We start from the raw sequence: 18,853 nt of genomic DNA, 5'->3' as shown, positions 1-18,853 counted from the left end.
TTTTTATTAAATATTATTAATTTTTAATACATAAATGACATATAATAATTATTTAGGGGTGATATAGTAAAATCACGGAGCAAACAGCTTTCGGTCGACAAGCAGGACGACAACAAGCTGCCGGCAGCTGCTTCAACTGCCCATATAGTAAAATTAAGGTTGAAACAGCTCAAACAAACATGTTATAAATTTCTATTTTACTTTTTTTTATTAAATGCTATTAATTTTTTAATATTTAGATGACCTTATAATAATTTTTTAATTACTTATAACAATTAATTAGGGGTGATACAATAAAATTACGGCTGAGGCAGCTAAAGCAGACATGCCATAAATGTCTATTTTTTTATAATTAAATATTTTTAATATTATTTTTTTAACACTTAAATGACTTATAATAATTAATTAAGAGCGATACAGTAAAATTATGGTTGAAGCAGACATGTCATAAATTTCTATTTTAATTTTTTTATTAAATATTATTAATTTTTTAATACATAAATGACATATAATAAAATTAATTAGGGGCGATACGGTAAAATTACGGTTGAACCAGCTGAAGCAGACATGTCATAAGTCTCTATTTTAATTTTTTTATTAAATATTATTATTTTTTAATACACAAATGACATATAATAAAATTAATTAGGGGCAATACAGTAAAATTACGATTGAAGCAGCTGAATCAGACATGTTATAAATATTTATTTTATTTCTTTTATTAATACTATTAATTTTTTAATACATAAATGATATATAATAATTATTTAAGGGTGAGTAAAATCACGGAGTAAGCAACTTCCAGTAGGCAAGCAGGACGACGAGAAGCTGCTGGCAGCTGCTTCAATTGCCTCTTATTATATAAGAATACTAGATATGCGTGGTTCGTGCTAGCACAGGCCCAATATATATATTTTTATTTTAATTTATTTGACGTAAATAGAATTTAGATAATTAATCATTAAAATAATTTAAGTTTTTAATTATTGTCGTTTATAATACTTTTTCTTCTATTTCAATTTAAGTGACAATGATATAATTTCGAGAGCTAGCCAAATATTTTATATTTTTAAATTTTTAAAATTTTTAATTATGTGATTTATAATATTTTTTACAAAAGTTTTCAATAAGACATGAATACTCTCTTCGTCCCAATTTATGCAGCATAGACAAAATTTTGGCAATCAGTCAATTTTTTAAAATTTTTTGTTAATTATTGTTATTTACAGTACTTTTTATTTCATTTTCAAATAATATATGTTGCTTTATATCTTCCTCTGCTCTGTACCAATTTAGATGACACTAATATAATTTTGATAGTCAATCAAATTTTTTATGTTGACATATCATTTTATTAGTCTTAATTTTCTAATACATAAATAACTTATAATAAGGAGTGGTATAATAAAATCATCATTTGAAGGAAGACGATTTAATTTAAAACATCAAGAATATCTTCGCATTTTATGTCTATTTTATCTTTCTATTAAATATTATTAATTTTTTTAATATTTAAATGACTCATAATAATTAATTAAGAGCGATTGATTATATTACTCCTATAAAAATTAACATAGTTTTATCATATCCAATAGTAATCATCGATAACTTACCGGAGTAGTATACTAAATAAATACGGGATGCTACATTTTGCATATACAAAATATGCTATTATTAAACATTATTGGATAGTGCATTATGTTTATCTCTCACAGTAAAAAAAAATTATTATATATTTTTCTTTATTTCTTTTTTACTTGATACATATTGACCCAACACAAATCTGAAAAAAATATTCATTAGGAGTTTATTTTATTAAATTAAATTTATTAATTTGTACTTTAAAATTTAAAGTTAAGATTAAATATTAGTAATTATATAAGAAAAAAATTAAATTTAAATTTACTCAAATAAATAAGTAAGAAAAATAATTTTAAATATAAAAGTCAATTAAAATAATAAAATTAATTTACTTTAAATATTTAGTTATAATTAATTAAGATAAAATTATTATACTATTAGATTACTTAAATTTAAAATGCTATATTTTTTATATACAAAATATGATATTATTAAACATTATTGGATAGTGCATTATGTTTATCTCTCACAATAATAAAATTTTGTTGTATATTTTTCTTTTTTTCTTTTTTACTTAATATATATTGACCCAACACAAATCTTAAGAAAATATTCATTAGGAATTTATTTTATTAAATTAAATTTAATAATTCTGTACTTTAAAAATTTAAAGTTAATATTAAATATTAGTAATTATATAAGAAAAATATTAAATTTAAATTTACTCAAATAAATAAGTAAGAAAAATAATTTTAAATATAAAAGTCAATTAAAATAATAAAATTAATTTATTCTAAATATTTAGTTTCAATTAGTTTAGATAAAATTATTATATTATTAAATTACTTAAATTTAAATAATTTAAATTAAATCTATGCAAAGTTGAAGAGTACTGTGGGATCCACCATCATTATATATAAGCATATCTAATGTAGCTTGGAGGGCAATCTTGTGAATAAATAGAATAAGGTAGATTTTTTTTAAGGGCTGATATGTAATTACATGAAAGATTGTAACGTTTTTTAAAGTTATTTGTAAGATATAACTAACATGTCACAAAAGATAATTTCTTTTAGCACGTTTTTCTTGGCAAAAGACTAAAATGCTCTCAACTTTTCGTTAACTTCCAAGAAGCTAACATGTTGGAGTTGACTCTTCTTATCTATAAAGTAAAGTAATAAACAGAATTTAATGCTTGCAACTTAATATTTTATGGTTTGCAAGTTTAACTTTATTGTAATGTTGAAATTTGGTTGTAATATCTATTTATTAAACATAGAATCTATATAAAGAGAGAAAGAAATTGAGAAGGGTTAGTTTTACTAGATTCAGAGCCTAAAATCAAGGGCTATATAATCTTTTAAGTTGCTCTATCTTAGTAAAGTTTTGTTACATTGGGCAATTAATCAAAAGTATTTATATATATGGTAATTAATAATCTTATTTCATAATATGATGTAAACTTCTTTTTCCTTAACAAATCACCTTGCATTTTCTGTTCAATTCTCAAAGTAGACAACTGCTTCAAATCTATGTGTTTTGCTATTGTTATAAAATAAAATAATGGAGTAAAATAAATAAAAATCAGATACTAGTTGCTTTTAAATGCAACATTGTCACCATTTCAATCAATAAAAAATATTGATATATGCATTGATAATGCAACATTGGAAAAAAAAAAAAAAAACTTGAAAGTCTTGACATCCACATTTCACTGAATGTTTCTTAACAGCTATCTTGTTATAGTTTTATTTGGAATATCGACCTATGTATACAATCCCAAATAATAGAAGTGTTAATATTTTCTCATTTCACACTAATATGTATCTTGTTGAAAAGGTGGATGTCGGGGTCTATCGGAAACAGCCTTTCTACTTCATCAGAGGTAGAGGTATGGACTGCGTACATCTTACCCCCCAGACCCCACTAGGTGGGAATACACTAGGTTTGTTGTTGTTGTTGTTGAAAAGATGGATGTCCTAGAATTTTGATGGCCAAAAAAGTCATTTAATTTGTGCCCAAGTATTGAGAGCCCCACAACAACTTCATCTCCAAGGTGTATAGCTACAAAGAGCCTTTCGCTCTTCATTGAAGTATATACACAGATGTACAGATATAGTGAAAAGAATAGCATTTCTATTACTACCTCATTCTCTCTTACTTGTCTTTGGTTACTTCATTAATTTATTACAAAGTCGTTATTTTATAATATCTTAAAACTAATAATGTTTCTATTATTTCAAATTCACACAGAAAAACGCAAATTCTATTTTAATTTTTTAAAAAGAAAAATTTCATATATACACAATAAGATAAATAATGAGCAGCAAATATAGCCACATTTTTTTTACATAAAAAATAGTCCAAAAATGTACTAACGACAAGAAAATTACAATAAATATGGCCGCATGTGTGTATATATATATAAAATGTATCAATATTGTATAAATTATGTAATATGTATATCATATATCAATATTGTATAAATAGTGTACAAATATGTTTATATAATGCATCACTATGTATCAGAGGTGTATATACATTCATACACATTGTTTATGCAGTGTGTGTATGTATATATATATATATATATACACACACACGATACTTATAGATTATTTATAAATTGAGTGACTTTCCCCGTAGCAAAAAGAATTTCTAATTAGATTGGATGACCTTTTATATCTTGGCGTTTTAGAAGGCGTGAGCATAAGGCGAGGTGTTTTACGTTGCATGGGCCAAGGCGTAAGTCTCAAAAATCTTTAATTTTTAATTTATAATAGAGCAAAAATTGTATAATGACACAATAATTTATAAAAAACAAAATAAATGATTTTAAAATTTTAAAACATGATTACAAAAACTCATAGAAAACAAATCTTAACATCATTTTACAAGTAGAAATAACGCAATGATATAAAAATTATTATGAAATGTAAATCAACTATAACATTTTAATTTTCAAACAACAAAAGAATCACAATTTGTTAAAATATATGACTGTTATACTATGCAATTTACCTCTGCAAAAGAAATAATCAGCAAACTATTAAGTATTATAATTAGAATATCACTCTTTCTTGATTAAAAATAAAATAGTTTCAACTAACAAAATAATAAAATATAAGAATTTTGAGATATACAAAAAAAACATAAAGATCAATGACAAGTAATGATGTAAAATTCAGATATGTATTTTAAATCAAAATGTTAAGAGATAATCATCCTCATGACGTTCAAAAATAGTTACTAAGCAGCAATATGACTTGTTGTTTAAGTTAATTTTCTTACTTTTATTGATGAAAAACTCTTGGACATCATTCATTTATTAAAGAATTATAAGGACCAACAAAGTTGACTAAAAAATTTGACATAATTTGTGTAAAAATTATCAGGCGAGTCCCAAAAGTTGGGTGTTAGGTGTGTTTAAGGCGCACGATCCAATGTTTAGGGTATAAGTTTCATAAAATTAAGTCTCACATGTGAGCTCCAAGACGTTTTACCAGTGACCCGCCCCAAGACAAATTCCAAAACTGTCTTTTAAAATACTACGCTATATCCTCCAATTATTTAAGACCATCTTGAAAAGTAAAATAATTGTCGTCTCCATTGTAGAAAATCAAATTGAATTCACTAAATTGGAGTTTTCCTTTATCGAAACTCGTGTTTGTTTCAATGATATTCTAGGTTGGAAAATGAGTAGTGGTTGGATTAAAGAAAAGGTGAAAATCATTTTCAACCCCCCCCCCCCGCCCTCCGCCAAACTTTCATTAAAAAATCAAATTCTTCCCTTAATATTGAACAATAATTATACTCCCCATTTTATCCCATGCAATATTCATTTTATCTTTGTAATTTTAATTTTATATTTATGTAATATCTTTTTATATTATATGTAATAAATATTTTTTAACATGAATATTTATAACATTTTATTTAAATTTATTAACTTTATAAGTAAATTACTTCTTTTTTTAATTTATCACAAAATTCAATGTTATTTTTTAAGATTGTTATTTTAGTATTATATGCATTAAAGAGTAGTTTGGTGTGAGGTATAATTATAATAACTCAGAGATAAAGTTCATGATTATTTATCCTGCGTTTAATTAGATATATTAGGTAGTCTCAAAATTATTTGTCGCACCATTTATACCACAGTGATGAGATAAGTTATCACACATACATGTTAGTACAACTTATTTTGTGATAACTAATTCCGGAATAACTTGTTTCCAAACAACCCACCCCTAAGTGTGTATATATACATATGTATGTACATGCATGTGCGTATATTTTCGTGTTTTATCACTCTCTTACTAAATTCGTTTCACATTACTTAACTTCCTTAAGAAAATTTTACTTAGAGGTGTATTTTGCTAAATTAACCTTATTATTGATAATTTGAAACTTTAAATTTATTTATACTATTACTTTATATAGTTATTTAACACTAAAGGGTAGAGAAAACAATATAATTCTCTTAATTTCACAAATTGAGCAGATAAATTAAAACATCTATTTTTAGTATGAGAATCAAGTGATAAGAAACGATATTATCTATTGTCTGTATCAGTAAATAAGTTGTGATTGTCATTAATAGAGTATTACATATTTTATAATTTACATAAATAAATGTAATCTTTAAAATTTAACCTTATTTTTATTCGAGAAAAACATCTAGTACCCCCGAACTATGACCGAATTTGCTACGATACACGTCAACTTCACGGGGGTCCTATTACCCCTTAAACTAAAATTTAGCGTATTTTTGTCAATCTTTTTAACTAACGTAATACCTTTTGTCAATCATTTTAGATGGCGTGACACCTTTGGTGTGGACTCCATTTTATCTAATAAAGGTACCACATTAGTATAAAAAATGCTAAAAATACGCTAAATTTGAGTTCAGGAGATAGTAGGACCCTTGTGAAGTTGGAGTGTGTCATAACAACTTTGATCATAGTTCGGGATGGTACTAGAGGCTTATCGCTTTCATTTATTGTTTGTATTTTCTGCATTAAAATATGTTTATAAAATTAGTATTACTTATTATTTTCACTTGTAAATAAATATTATAATTTTGGATTTTATTAATAAAATTAATTTTCTTATCATGCTAATTTACTTCATAAAGATTATCATTAGCTTATATACTTAATTAGTATTTCTTACTTTTTTTCCTAGAACATAATGTTTATATTCTTATGAAAATTTTGTTATATGAATTTTTTTTAAATGAAAATATGATGATTTTAAAGAAGTTAAATAAAAAAATAAATAAATAGATGATAAAGGGTAAAATAGAATTTTTAAAAAGTTAATTAGGATAAAAGGAGAGTATAATTATTGTTCAAAATTGAGGGGGAATTTGATTTTCAAGATAAAGTTGGAGAGTGAAAATGATTTTGACCCATTAAAGAAATCATTCCACCTTTTAAAAGTTTGAGCTTTCAGAAACTAAGTTTCCATATTCTTGTAGGAAAAGAACAACTGGAGGTGTTCTGAACACTAATAAGCATAAATCTGAAGTTGAGAAAACTGTACATAGGCTTAATTTTATCTCATCGAAGAAAGACGAAAAAAAGTGTATTTGAAAGTATGTACAAACATATAATTGCAAGTATTTATTTATAACAGATTGTGAAAATATGCAATTTATTAATGTGACACCATAAGATAATTTGATACATTATTTATGAACTATGGTATGTTGATTTCATAAGATTGCAAGAATTGAAATTCTTTATTGAGTGAGGTTTCATTCATTTTTCCTTTTTGATACCTGGATAAGTGGGTCCATTTGTCTACTTCTAAGAAAAGAATATATTTTTACTATTATTATATATATATTTTTAACATATATATAAAAGTGAAGGTTTTTGGTGACTAAGAAGGGCATTTATGTCATTTCAATGAAGGGCATTTCTGTAAATCACAAAATTTATTGGGTCTGCCCACTTTCACTTGTGAGCACTTTCAGTCATACCATCTATGAGCACTCAACCACACATGAAAGCTTTTTATGCTTTACCAATTTCCCTTCACTTTTCCAATTTTACTTCTTCCTCTCAAAATATCTGCCTACCAAAAACACAAGCTCTACAATCTCTGGATACTTTGTTAAAAAAGGTATTCAAATTCCCTTATTCCTTATAATTCCTGTATATGTAGATGTCGTAGCTGCCTATATCTTCACAGTTTCTAAAAAAAGATTAAAAAAATCCTTTTATAATCCCTGTTTTGTAAAAAAGGTTAAAAAAATCCCCTTATAATTCTTGTTTTGTAAAAATTCCTTTTGTGGTTTCAAATTTTGGGGTATTCATTTTAATTTCTTGCTTCTGCTAAAATTTTTCCTTTCTCTTACTTGTGCTGATTTAATTTCTTGCTATCATTTCTGATTCTGTATGAGGTTTTCATTTTTTGTTCAGTCTTCAATTTTCAGCTGAAAAGATTACATATTGGTCTCTGTGTTTCTGTGTGCGTTTTAGACTTTTTATGAGGTTTTGTTTACTGTAATGCATTCTCTTGACTAACCAGCAAATTCAACTGTACTAAGAAGATGGTAAACAAGTATCTACTGATGTTTTGATTCATGTTTTTATTGATGTTTTCACTTAGACAGTTGAAAACGATCTCTCTTGTCGAGCCATTGTATGATATCCAAATCCTCTAAAGATTTATCAGTACTACTGTTTTGGATCAATTTGTTCTATAAGCCGACCAACACTTAAAATCTTCAGATTGGTTATAGAGGAAAAATAGTGAATATATTTAACTTCACTTTCCTTTCAATTTTTGAGCAAAATGATGTTAGAAGACCTTTTGAGTTTACTGAAACTATACAAGATTTCCATACATGTTGTTATAGATTTAGTACCCCTCAGGCTCAGTAATGTTGGTACATCATTGTTACAGAGACAACATTCTGGGAAAGGGAAATCATCAATAGTACCATGGTACCATATAAAGATGATAAAAAAAATAGTGATCGTTCTATGGTTAGCACATGGTCATGCAACCCCATTTTTTGAATTTGCCAAAAATCTCTCCAAACATAACTTCCATATCTATCTTTGTTCTGCTTCTGCTGTCTTTAATTTCCTTAAACAAACCTAAGAAAATTACTGCTTGTTATCAAACAATACAAGTTGTATCGAAGTCATAGAACTTCACTTGCCATCGATGCCCAAACTTCCTTCACACCACCATAGCACCAAAGGCCTTCCTCACCAGCTTTATCCAATTCTTTTTAACGCCTTTCAAATGTCCGGTGAAAGCTTTACCAAAATCGTCGATGATCTCAGCCCCAATTTCATCATATATGATTCCAAAATGCTTAAGAACCAAGCTAAAGATATTTTATTGCTTATAGGGTAACGATAAGCAAAAACCAAATCCTTTACAATGGGGGAGAGGGTGCCTATTATAGGGTACAGAGTTTACCTTTCGGCCAATAGGATAATACTCAAACATCAACAAAGACTTGAACTCAAACATCAATAAAGACTTGAATCAAAACATCAAACTACTCAACACTTTGCTCATTCTTCTTCATCAAGCAAAGCTTCCGAAGTTCCTCAACAGCTTTTTATTCAATATCTTCTTTTTCCCTTTTTCTTATTTTCTCACTCAATTCTCCAGATTTCACCCTCAATTCTTTTCCCTTCTTCTCCAATATAACATTTCTTATGGCTTTCACAATCTCTTCTCTTTCCAACCTTACATTTTCTTCTCTCCCAACCTCCAAATCTATGCCAAGTTCAAGTGGTCCAACACCTAAAATCTTCTTTTTTGTTATAGAGGATAAGTACTGCATATATTTAGCCTCAGTTTCCTTCCAATTGTTAAGAAAAAGGATGTTAGAAGACTTTTAGAGTGTATTAAAATAGAAAGACATTTCCATAAATGTTATGATGATGCACTTGTAACCCAAAATTAACAACGATAATATTTCTTGATAACGCGATATCTAGAGCCCACGTCTGAAAGAAATTGTCTATGATCAAATCAGATTTGTAAGTCTTGTGTGCAATTATGGTAGTATGAGATCTCCGCTCTGTGTAAATTATTTGGTAGTATGTGACAACTTTCGTCATCATTTATTTTTGGCAATCTTGACTCTACTTGCTAATTGATCCCTCTCATCCTTTCCTTAATTATATGATAGCACCATGACTTGTTTATTTATGGTAAATTTGAGCTTATTTTATACTTGATTGATTCAACAATCAATTTAACGAAAATAATTTGCCTGGATTAATCTTGAAAATGTACTCTCTTCCTTTTATCATGTGATTGACTACCACCCCACTAATTAGGAGTCCTCACAATTGAGATTGGACTTGGATACTCTCAAGGAGAGTTTTTATCATTACTTTCCCTTACTTACATAATATTCTATTCTCATATTGGGTGCACTGGAATTTCCTCACCTGTTTGTATCACTTACCACTCTTTACTAATTGTTCACAAACTCTTATTTGGTGCTGCTCAAAGTCTGCTTTTTGGTTTCTCTTATTACTTTTGCTATTAACTACTTAGTTACCTCAATGACACATTCAAATTTTTTGTGGGTTAGTTCTATCAAATTTTAAATCCTGCATTATTTAATATAGTTAGGAAAATCAAATGCCTTAAGCATTTAATGAAAAACATCTAGGTGTGTTCTGTTAAATTATGGATGGTTTCTTTTGATGTTATGTTATATGACCTGCTACATATCATATAAATCTGTTGGTCAACCTGATGAAGAAATAGGAATACAAAACTAAATGAATTTTGGAAAATTAGTAGACCAAACATGAACAAGCTATTCTGAGCTCTTCTTGACTGCAATGCAGCTGGGGAGCTGTTTCTGAAAAGCTAAAGAATTCTGAACTAGGAATATCTTGCCAATATGAACATATCCTTGTGAAGGGCTTTATGACAAGGGTTTAATTCAAAAAATGATAAAAACAACTACATCTAACATTGCAGACATGTTGAGGAAGCCATAACAAATATTTACTCCAATTTGAGAGGTCCAGTCCTGAATCTTTCTGTCAGGGAATATAGAGAGAGGTTGGGTCAGCACTCAGCAGGAAAAGTAAAAGAATCTCTGGACGCATTAGCAAATAAAAGAAGAATTACAATCTCTGTGAACATCAATAATTATTATTTCAAAATAAAAAACAATTTGAATTTACAGAAGTTTTTATGTTTTGTTTAAAGTTGATACAAATAAGAGAAACTACAAATGCCTAGCTTTCAGTTTGTACCAAATGTTAACTCACTACTGTTCAAATTTTGTCATTTTATTCCAGCTATCAGTTTGCAGCCGTTTGTGCTGTGCAGGTTGTTGTTCTTATATGTGATCGACCATCTCCACTTTGGTAAGTCTCACACTTCTTGGTGCTTTAATCTTTCTTTCACTTTGCCATAAATTGTGTCATGTTACACTCATCTTACCACATACGTATTTCACTGGTGCATAACTTTGTTGTACTTTATTTTTAATCCTATTGTGTAAGCAAATACTTTCTTTGTAGGAATTAAAAAAAATCCCAAGGAAAACTAAATAACTAAAAGATTGTAGAGTTAAATGTCTAATATAAAAGGAAAAAACCCAAATGGAGAGAAATCTTCGACGTCGTACTGCTTATGGAGAAATACCATTTGAACAAAAAACAGTACTTCTCGAACGACGAAGAGTATAATATGCTGCCAAAAAGCAAACTGCCTTGGAAAATCCTGCTGCTACGACTTCTAAGGAGTCATCTTCTTCTTTAGAGCCCTGCAACATCATTCTTCCTCAACATACTCTATACATGAGGGATAAACCTATTGCTTTTAGAAATGGTTAGTTAAATCAAGTTTCACTTTCATTTTTTCATTGCCATTTTTACCCAACTCTTACAAATGTAAAATGTTGCAGGACACACTATAACGCAAATAGGTTGCTGGAATATTCACCAACTACCCTGCTCTCCTACTCTTCTAAAAAATGTTCCAAACTGTAAATTTTGTGCAGCCAAAAGATTTCAATACGAAACTCCAACCTTCTGGTGTAACAACGGTTCTATAAAATTAGCTTCCCATCAACTACCTCCTGTATTAAGACATCTTTATTATGACGACTCTGATGAAGCCAAACATTTTCGGACTTACATTAGAACATACAATAATATGTTTGCCTTTACTTCACTTGGCCTAAAGTATGATAAAGAGTTAGCAAATAGGACTAAAGATATTTACTCATTTAAGGTGCAAGGACAACTGTACCATTTCCTACTGAGCCTCACTGCTACAGATAACAAAGCAAAAAATTTACAACTCTATTTCTATGATAATGAGAATGATAAGAGTAAATAAAATGGTCTTCTCCGAAAAACTAGACAAATTTCTTATTGAAAACTTGATAGATATTTTACGCATTAATCCATACTCACAATTTTTGAAATCTTTAACACATATTTCAGATTTATCTAATTTTTACATTGCACTTAAACGTGATTCTACCTTGGATCAACGAATATATAACTTGCCAATTGTATCACAAGTAACATCTATATGGGCTGACGAAGAATTAACCAGTCTTATTTCCACACCACATATTCGTGTTCACACCCATCCTAACGATAGCCAATTAGTTCACTATTACTATGGTTGTTACGACTCCTTACAATATCAAATGAATGACATTGTGGCATACCAAAGATTTTACAACCAAATAATTCTTCAAGAAATCGTTCTTCCTACAAACATGAACAACTTCCAAGTGTCACAAACATGAATTCTATTAATGGATTCCTTAATATTGAAGAGGAAATTTTACAAAAATAACGACAAAAAAAGAATACTGTTTCCTGCCATGAATATTATTGTTACAAACTTTAAATTAGAGATAAATAAGAAAATCATACTTTACATTCGGGAAGATTATTCCAACAATATTCAGTAGATCAATATATAAAACTTGAGACACAAAGATTAGATTTCTTTTTATTCAATTAAGATTTATTTCGAACTGAATTATTAGCCGGGCTTATTGATCTACAAAGACTAGGAGAAAGAGAAGTTTCATATATTAGCCGAAAAACACTCTTACCTACTAGATTTACAGGGGTCCACGAGATATGCGACGTAGGTACATGGACGCTATTGCATTAGTACAATATTTTGAAAAATTGGATATCTTCTTAACAATGACATGTAATACTTCATGGCTTGAAATAGAACATCTGTTGCTAACGACTTATGAAATACAACATAGACTCGATCTAATAAGTCGAGTATTTAAAGAAAAAGTAGAAGAATTAAAGTCAGATATTGTTAAAACAAAAATGTTTGGAAAAGTTGCTGCTTCTATGTACACTATAGAATTTCAAAAAAGCGGTCTTCCACATGCTCATTTCCTTATTATACTTGAGGATGATTATAAGTTATTAACAATAGAGGCTTATGACAAAATCGTTTGTGCTGAAATACCTGATGCTGACACAAATGAATATTTACACTCTTTGGTTGTTAAACATATGATGCATGGTTCTTGCGGAACTTTAAATCCTAACAATTCATGCATGGAAATAAAAGGAACTTGTAAATTTAAATATCCTAAAAATTACACAAATGAAACATTTAAAAGCGAGAATTCATACCCCATTTATAGAAGACGAGACACTGGAAAATTGGTAAAAGTTAGAACCCAATATCTTGATAATTCATGGGTCGTACCATACAATCCATATTTATTGAGCAAATTTAATTGTCACATAAATGTTGAAATTTGTGCAGATATTAAAGTCGTTAAATATATCTACAAATACATTTGCACAGATCATGACAAAATAAGTTTCAACCTCCAAAGTAAGGTAGCTAATACAGAAATCGACGAAATAAAAGAATATCGTACAGGTAGATGGACATCACCGCCAGAGGCTATGTGGCGTATGTTTGCCTTCCCTATTAGTGAAATGCATCCAAATGTGTATCATCTCCAGCTACATCTTGAAAACCAATAATTCATCTCTTTCAAAACGATTGTAAAATTAAGTTTAATTTTGAACAATCCAGGAAATAAAAGAACAATGATAACGAAATTTTTCACAATGAATCAAATAAATAAATACGCCATTAAACTTAATTTACTATACAAAGAATTCCCACAACACTTTGTCTGGTCAACCAACGATAAAATGTGGACACGCAGGAAACAAGGTTATGCTATTGGATGTATTGTCAATTGTCATCCAACCGAAGGAGAAAGATTACTAATGAATATACGAAGTCCTAAATCATATAAAGAAATTAGACTTGTAAATGGCATATGTTACACGACATTTAAAGAATCTGCAAAAAAAAAGGATTGTTAGCTTCCGATAATAACTTAATTGAATGCCTATCAAAAGCTACTACTTACCAAATGCCATATAGTTTGCGCCGCTTATTTTCCACACTATTAGTATATTGTAATCCTGCTAATCCAAAAGATTTATGGGAAAAATTTGAAAGACCCATGTCCTAAGATTTTACAGCTACAACAAATATACAAACAACTAACATTCGTTATATGATTATGAATCACATAAACACCATATTACATTCAATAGGACGAATGAGTTCAAACTCATATCAGAGAATTTTATACCTTCCACATTTTCTTAGTTGTAACTGAAGAAGATAGTCTAAAAACATTTATTTAGAAAGAAACATAGTTGTAACTGAAGAAGATTTACTGCTATATAAGAAACTAAATAAAGAACAACATGCTGCTTACAATGCCATTCTTAATAAAATATTCTTAAATAAACTTGGAGCTTTTTATATTGATGGACCAGGAGGAACTAGAAAAACTTTTTTATACCAAGCTTTACTAGCTACTGTAAGATCCAAAGGACTTATTGCTTTAGCTACAACAACTTCTAGTGTTACAACTTCTGTTCTTCCAGGAGATTGAACTGCTCACTCACGCTTTAAACTTTCTATCAACATAGGAGATAACTACAACTGTAATATAAGTAAACAAAGTTCACTTGCTGTTTTAATTCAAGATACCAAGTTAATAGTATGAGATGAAGTATAAATGGCAACAAAAAAACTTGTAGAGACTTTTGATTTATTACTAAGAGATCTTATGAGTATCAATATACCTTTTGGTGGAAAAGTCGTCGTTTTTGGAGGTGATTTTGGACAAACATTACCAGTTGTAAAAAGTGGAGTAAAAGAAGATTTCAGTCGTGAATGTTTATTGAACTCAAATATCTGGAATTATCTACAAAGGTTTCGGTTGACAGAAAATATGCGTGCACGAGAAGATCCTACATTCTGTGAATATTAACTTAGAATTGGTGATGGAAAAGAACAAGTTAATGATCGTAACAAAATTGAAATTCCAGAATCCTTTCTTATTCCTTTTACAAATGAGAAGGAATCATTAAACAATTTATTCAAAACTATTTACCCCAACTTAAACATGACCATGATTGATACATCTAATATAACATCATGTGTTATCTTAACAACCAAAAATGATTTTGTAAATGAAATTAATCAAATGTTCATAGATCAATTCCTTGGTACTGCCGTGACATTCGTTGGTATTGATGAAACTATAGAGCCAAAAGACCAAAGAGAGTTTGAAGATTTCTTATATACTTTAAATCCTACTGGACTACCTCCTTATAAGTAAGTTCTAAAGCAAAATTGCCCATTTATATTACTACACAATTTAAATCCTTCAGAAGGTTTATGTAATGGTACTCGGTTAATTTGTATTGATTTCAAAACTCATATTATAAGTGCTAAAATTGCAAGTGGAGATTTCAAAGGCAAACATGTTTTCATTCCCCGCATATTTTTATTGTCACCACAAGACGAAAAAGCACCAATTCAATTCAAGAGAACACAATTTCCCATTCGATTATGTTTGCTATGACTATAAACAAAGCTCAAAGTCAAACACTAGATTTTGTTGGAATTTATTTTAGTAAACCTGTATTTAAATACATGGCCAACTTTATGTTGCTTTATCAAGAGCAAAAAGCTCAAACTATGTAAAAATGATAATACAACCAGCAATAGCAGATGATCCCGATGATCATTCTACCTACAATACAGTATATAATGAAATCATTAGCAAGACATTCTCTTAAAAACACACTTTTCACTGCCGAAGTAGGGGTAAGATTTGCATACGCTCTACCCTCCCAAACCTCGATTATGGAACACTTTTGTTGTTGTTCTAATAAAATTACTGCGGCCGTGTTACTATACCATGTACACTAATTCTGATCTAAATACTTGTACAGTTAGTTACATGGAAAAAATTACATTAGATAATTACATAAAGGACTAGGAAATAAAAGAGGAATTACACCGTCTGCGAACTTCAATAATTGTTATTTCAAGATCAAAGATTAGTCCTCTTTTGAATGCTATGCTTTATTTTGCTTGTTACTTTCTATGTTCTCTTCGTTATCCTATCTCTGTTGCATTATTTTTCTAGGCTAACAGGAAATAATAACTTGAGCTACAATGAGCATATCTTCTTCAACGTGCCTTAATTTTGGTATTTGTGGTTTCATATTTTATGATTTGGCAATATTATGTTATTTTCTTGTATTGTTGAACTTTGTTTGATCTTAAAACCTGTATCAATCAGTAATGATTTATTTATATTTTTTATTTTTTGAAAAGGAGGGGATATTTAGAAGATTGCACTCTGGGTTGTTAAATAATTGGTTTTCAAATGGAACGACTGTTGTTCGAATTCCAATTCTAGCCTGTTGTGTCACTTTAGGTTTATCACACTTAACATGAAAGTTCAATATAGTTAGATCACTAGAAAAAGCTCTTCTTTTTTCTATAGACAAAGATACTATGCATGACCAATCCATCTAAGGCTGCAGTTTGTACCATGGGTTGGTAATTGCTAAAAGTCACCTCTGAAAGTTTCTTGAGCAGCTGCGTGTTCAAGTTCATTGATTATTTACAGTCAGATTAGGCTAAAAGTGGGTGTGTTACGTTGATATTTAGTTGGGCGGAATAGGAATCGAGTTAAACAAAAAGAGGAGTTATAGTCCAACCTGTTGAAGTTTATGTGTGGTTCAAAAAGATGAGTTATAGTCCAACCTGTTGAAGTTTATGTGTGGTTCAAAAAGATGAGTTATAGTTTAACCCGTTGAAGGTTTATGTGTTGAAGTTTATGTGTGGTTCAACCTTTGAACATTGTGATGTTGATTCTTGACAAACCAGTGCTCAAGATCTTTCCTGGTTCTGCCTCGATGGGCTCGGTTATTTAGTAGTTTAGTAGTCCCTGATATAACTCTCCAAACTAATATTCATGACAACTGAAATATAAAGAGATAATAGATCCTTGTGAAGTATTAGTTAGAAAAAACAATCATCTTGATCTTGACCAACATTGAATCTCATTTCTCCTTGTAAATTGAGAGGATAAACATTAGTGGAAGAATATCCTCAAGAACCTGAATAGTCTATTCCGATTGCCTGTCGGTCTGTGGATGGAAGTTTGTACTATAATCCACCTGAGTACCCAACTCCTCCTGAAAAGCTATCCAAAAGCTAAAAGTGAATACTGAACCCCAATCTGAAATGATAGAATAGGCACTCCATGCAAAAGGACTATCTTACGTACATAGATATGAGCTAACCTTTCCAGACTACTGAATTGTTGGTTGTGTTGCGCATTATCATATAAGGTGTTATATTTGATGTACGTCAATAATGAGGTTTTTGACATATATTATGTAGGAACTCCATATAAATAATTTATATATGAAAGGTCAATTGAATAAACTGCAACTTAGAGAAGAAAATCATTCAAAATACCAAATTTGAGATATTAGAATATTGCTCGACTTCTTTCCCCTACATTTCCCTTGTTACTTCTTTGTCATTTTGCTTTATCTCTTCTCCAGACTGCTGAATTGTTGGTTATGTTGCATATCATCATATAAGGTGTTGTTGTTGATGTACGACAATAATGATTTTTTTGATATATATTATGTAGGAACTCCTTGTAAATAGTTTCTGGAGCATAGAGAACATATGTTCACAGTTGCAGTTATCTCTACCAGCCAGCCAGCCATTCAGATTGCTCTATTTTCGATTAGCACTTATTCTAACTATGCTATGTAGTTGATCCAACCTATCATGTAATTGTACGCTACAAAATTAGTTGTGCATGTCTGCAAAGAAGATCTAGCAAAGAATGTAATCATCTTTGTTTAGTAGCAGTTGCGGTTTTATTGATAGATAACTATAATTATTTTCCTTTCTTATGGTAGGCATAAGTGTGTAATCTATTATTTGTATTCCTTTGTAAGATGCTTGTGTTGATACTCCCAAGGTCCTATGTGTGAGGGATGTCTCTTGTTTTCTTTTTCCCCTTGTTTTCTTTGTTCTTCACTGTCTTCTTGAGTACAATCTGAGCATCCCAATACCAAACAAACCTGTATTATTTCATTTGTGATTCATATAGTTGAGCTCGACTAGATTGGAAAATGTGAGATAGTTGAATGATTCATTTATAATTTTTTATTTTTTGAAAATGAGGGGGTATTTAGAAGATAACTTGCACTCTGTGTTGTTAAATAATTGGGTTTCAAATGGTACGACAGTTGTTCCAATATCAATTCTAGCCTGTTGTTTCTCTTTAGGTTTATCACACTTAATAGGAAAGTTCAATATAGTTAGATCACTAGAAAAAGCTCTTCTTTTTTCTATAGACAGATAATATGCATGGCCAATCCATCTAAGGCTGCAGTTTGTACCATGGGTTTTGGTCAGCTGCCTATTTAAGTTCATTGATTATTTACAGTCAGATTAGGCTAAAAGTGGGTGTGTTATGTTGAAATTTAGCTGGGCGGGATAGGAATCGAGTTAAACAAAAAGATAAGTTATAGTCCAACCTGTTGAAGTTTATGTGTGGTTCAAAGGTTGGGTTTAAAATGTATAAAATAATAAATGTGTCAGGTTGTCCAACTCAACTACAATTTACTAATTATATGTCTTGATACATTTTGGTTCATTTCTAATGCTACAGAATATAACAACAAATTTCAACCTTTGAACATTGTGATGTTGGTTCTTGACAAACCAGTACTCGAGCTCTTTCCTGGTTTTGCCTCAATGGGCTCTTTTATTTAGTAGTCCCTGATATAACTCTCCAAACTAATATTCATGACAACTGAAAATATAAAGAGATAATAGATACTTGTGAAGTATTAGTTAGAAAAATCTATCATCTTGATTGTTTACCAGCATTGAA

General features: G+C 29.4%; 1 protein-coding gene and 1 long non-coding RNA gene across 2 annotated transcripts; both read left to right on the top strand.

Moving 5' to 3' along the window:
- Positions 1-7,496: 7,496 nt before the first annotated feature.
- Positions 7,497-17,968, top strand: LOC107878192. The gene is made up of 3 exons (XM_047393878.1): positions 7,497-7,713; positions 10,887-10,955; positions 17,594-17,968. Exons 1-3 carry the CDS (start codon positions 7,497-7,499, stop codon positions 17,608-17,610), a joined length of 303 nt encoding a protein of 100 aa, XP_047249834.1. The 3' UTR covers positions 17,611-17,968.
- On the top strand, positions 10,962-11,766 carry LOC124885657. The gene is made up of 2 exons (XR_007043034.1): positions 10,962-11,421; positions 11,498-11,766. It is a non-coding gene; the product is annotated as an uncharacterized LOC124885657 (long non-coding RNA).
- Positions 17,969-18,853: the final 885 nt, after the last annotated feature.

Source organism: Capsicum annuum, chromosome 7, assembly GCF_002878395.1.
Source record: "Capsicum annuum cultivar UCD-10X-F1 chromosome 7, UCD10Xv1.1, whole genome shotgun sequence".
NCBI lineage: Eukaryota > Viridiplantae > Streptophyta > Magnoliopsida > Solanales > Solanaceae > Capsicum > Capsicum annuum.
The sequence above is the reverse complement of the archived record's forward strand: the minus strand, read 5'-3'. Positions and strand labels throughout refer to the sequence as shown.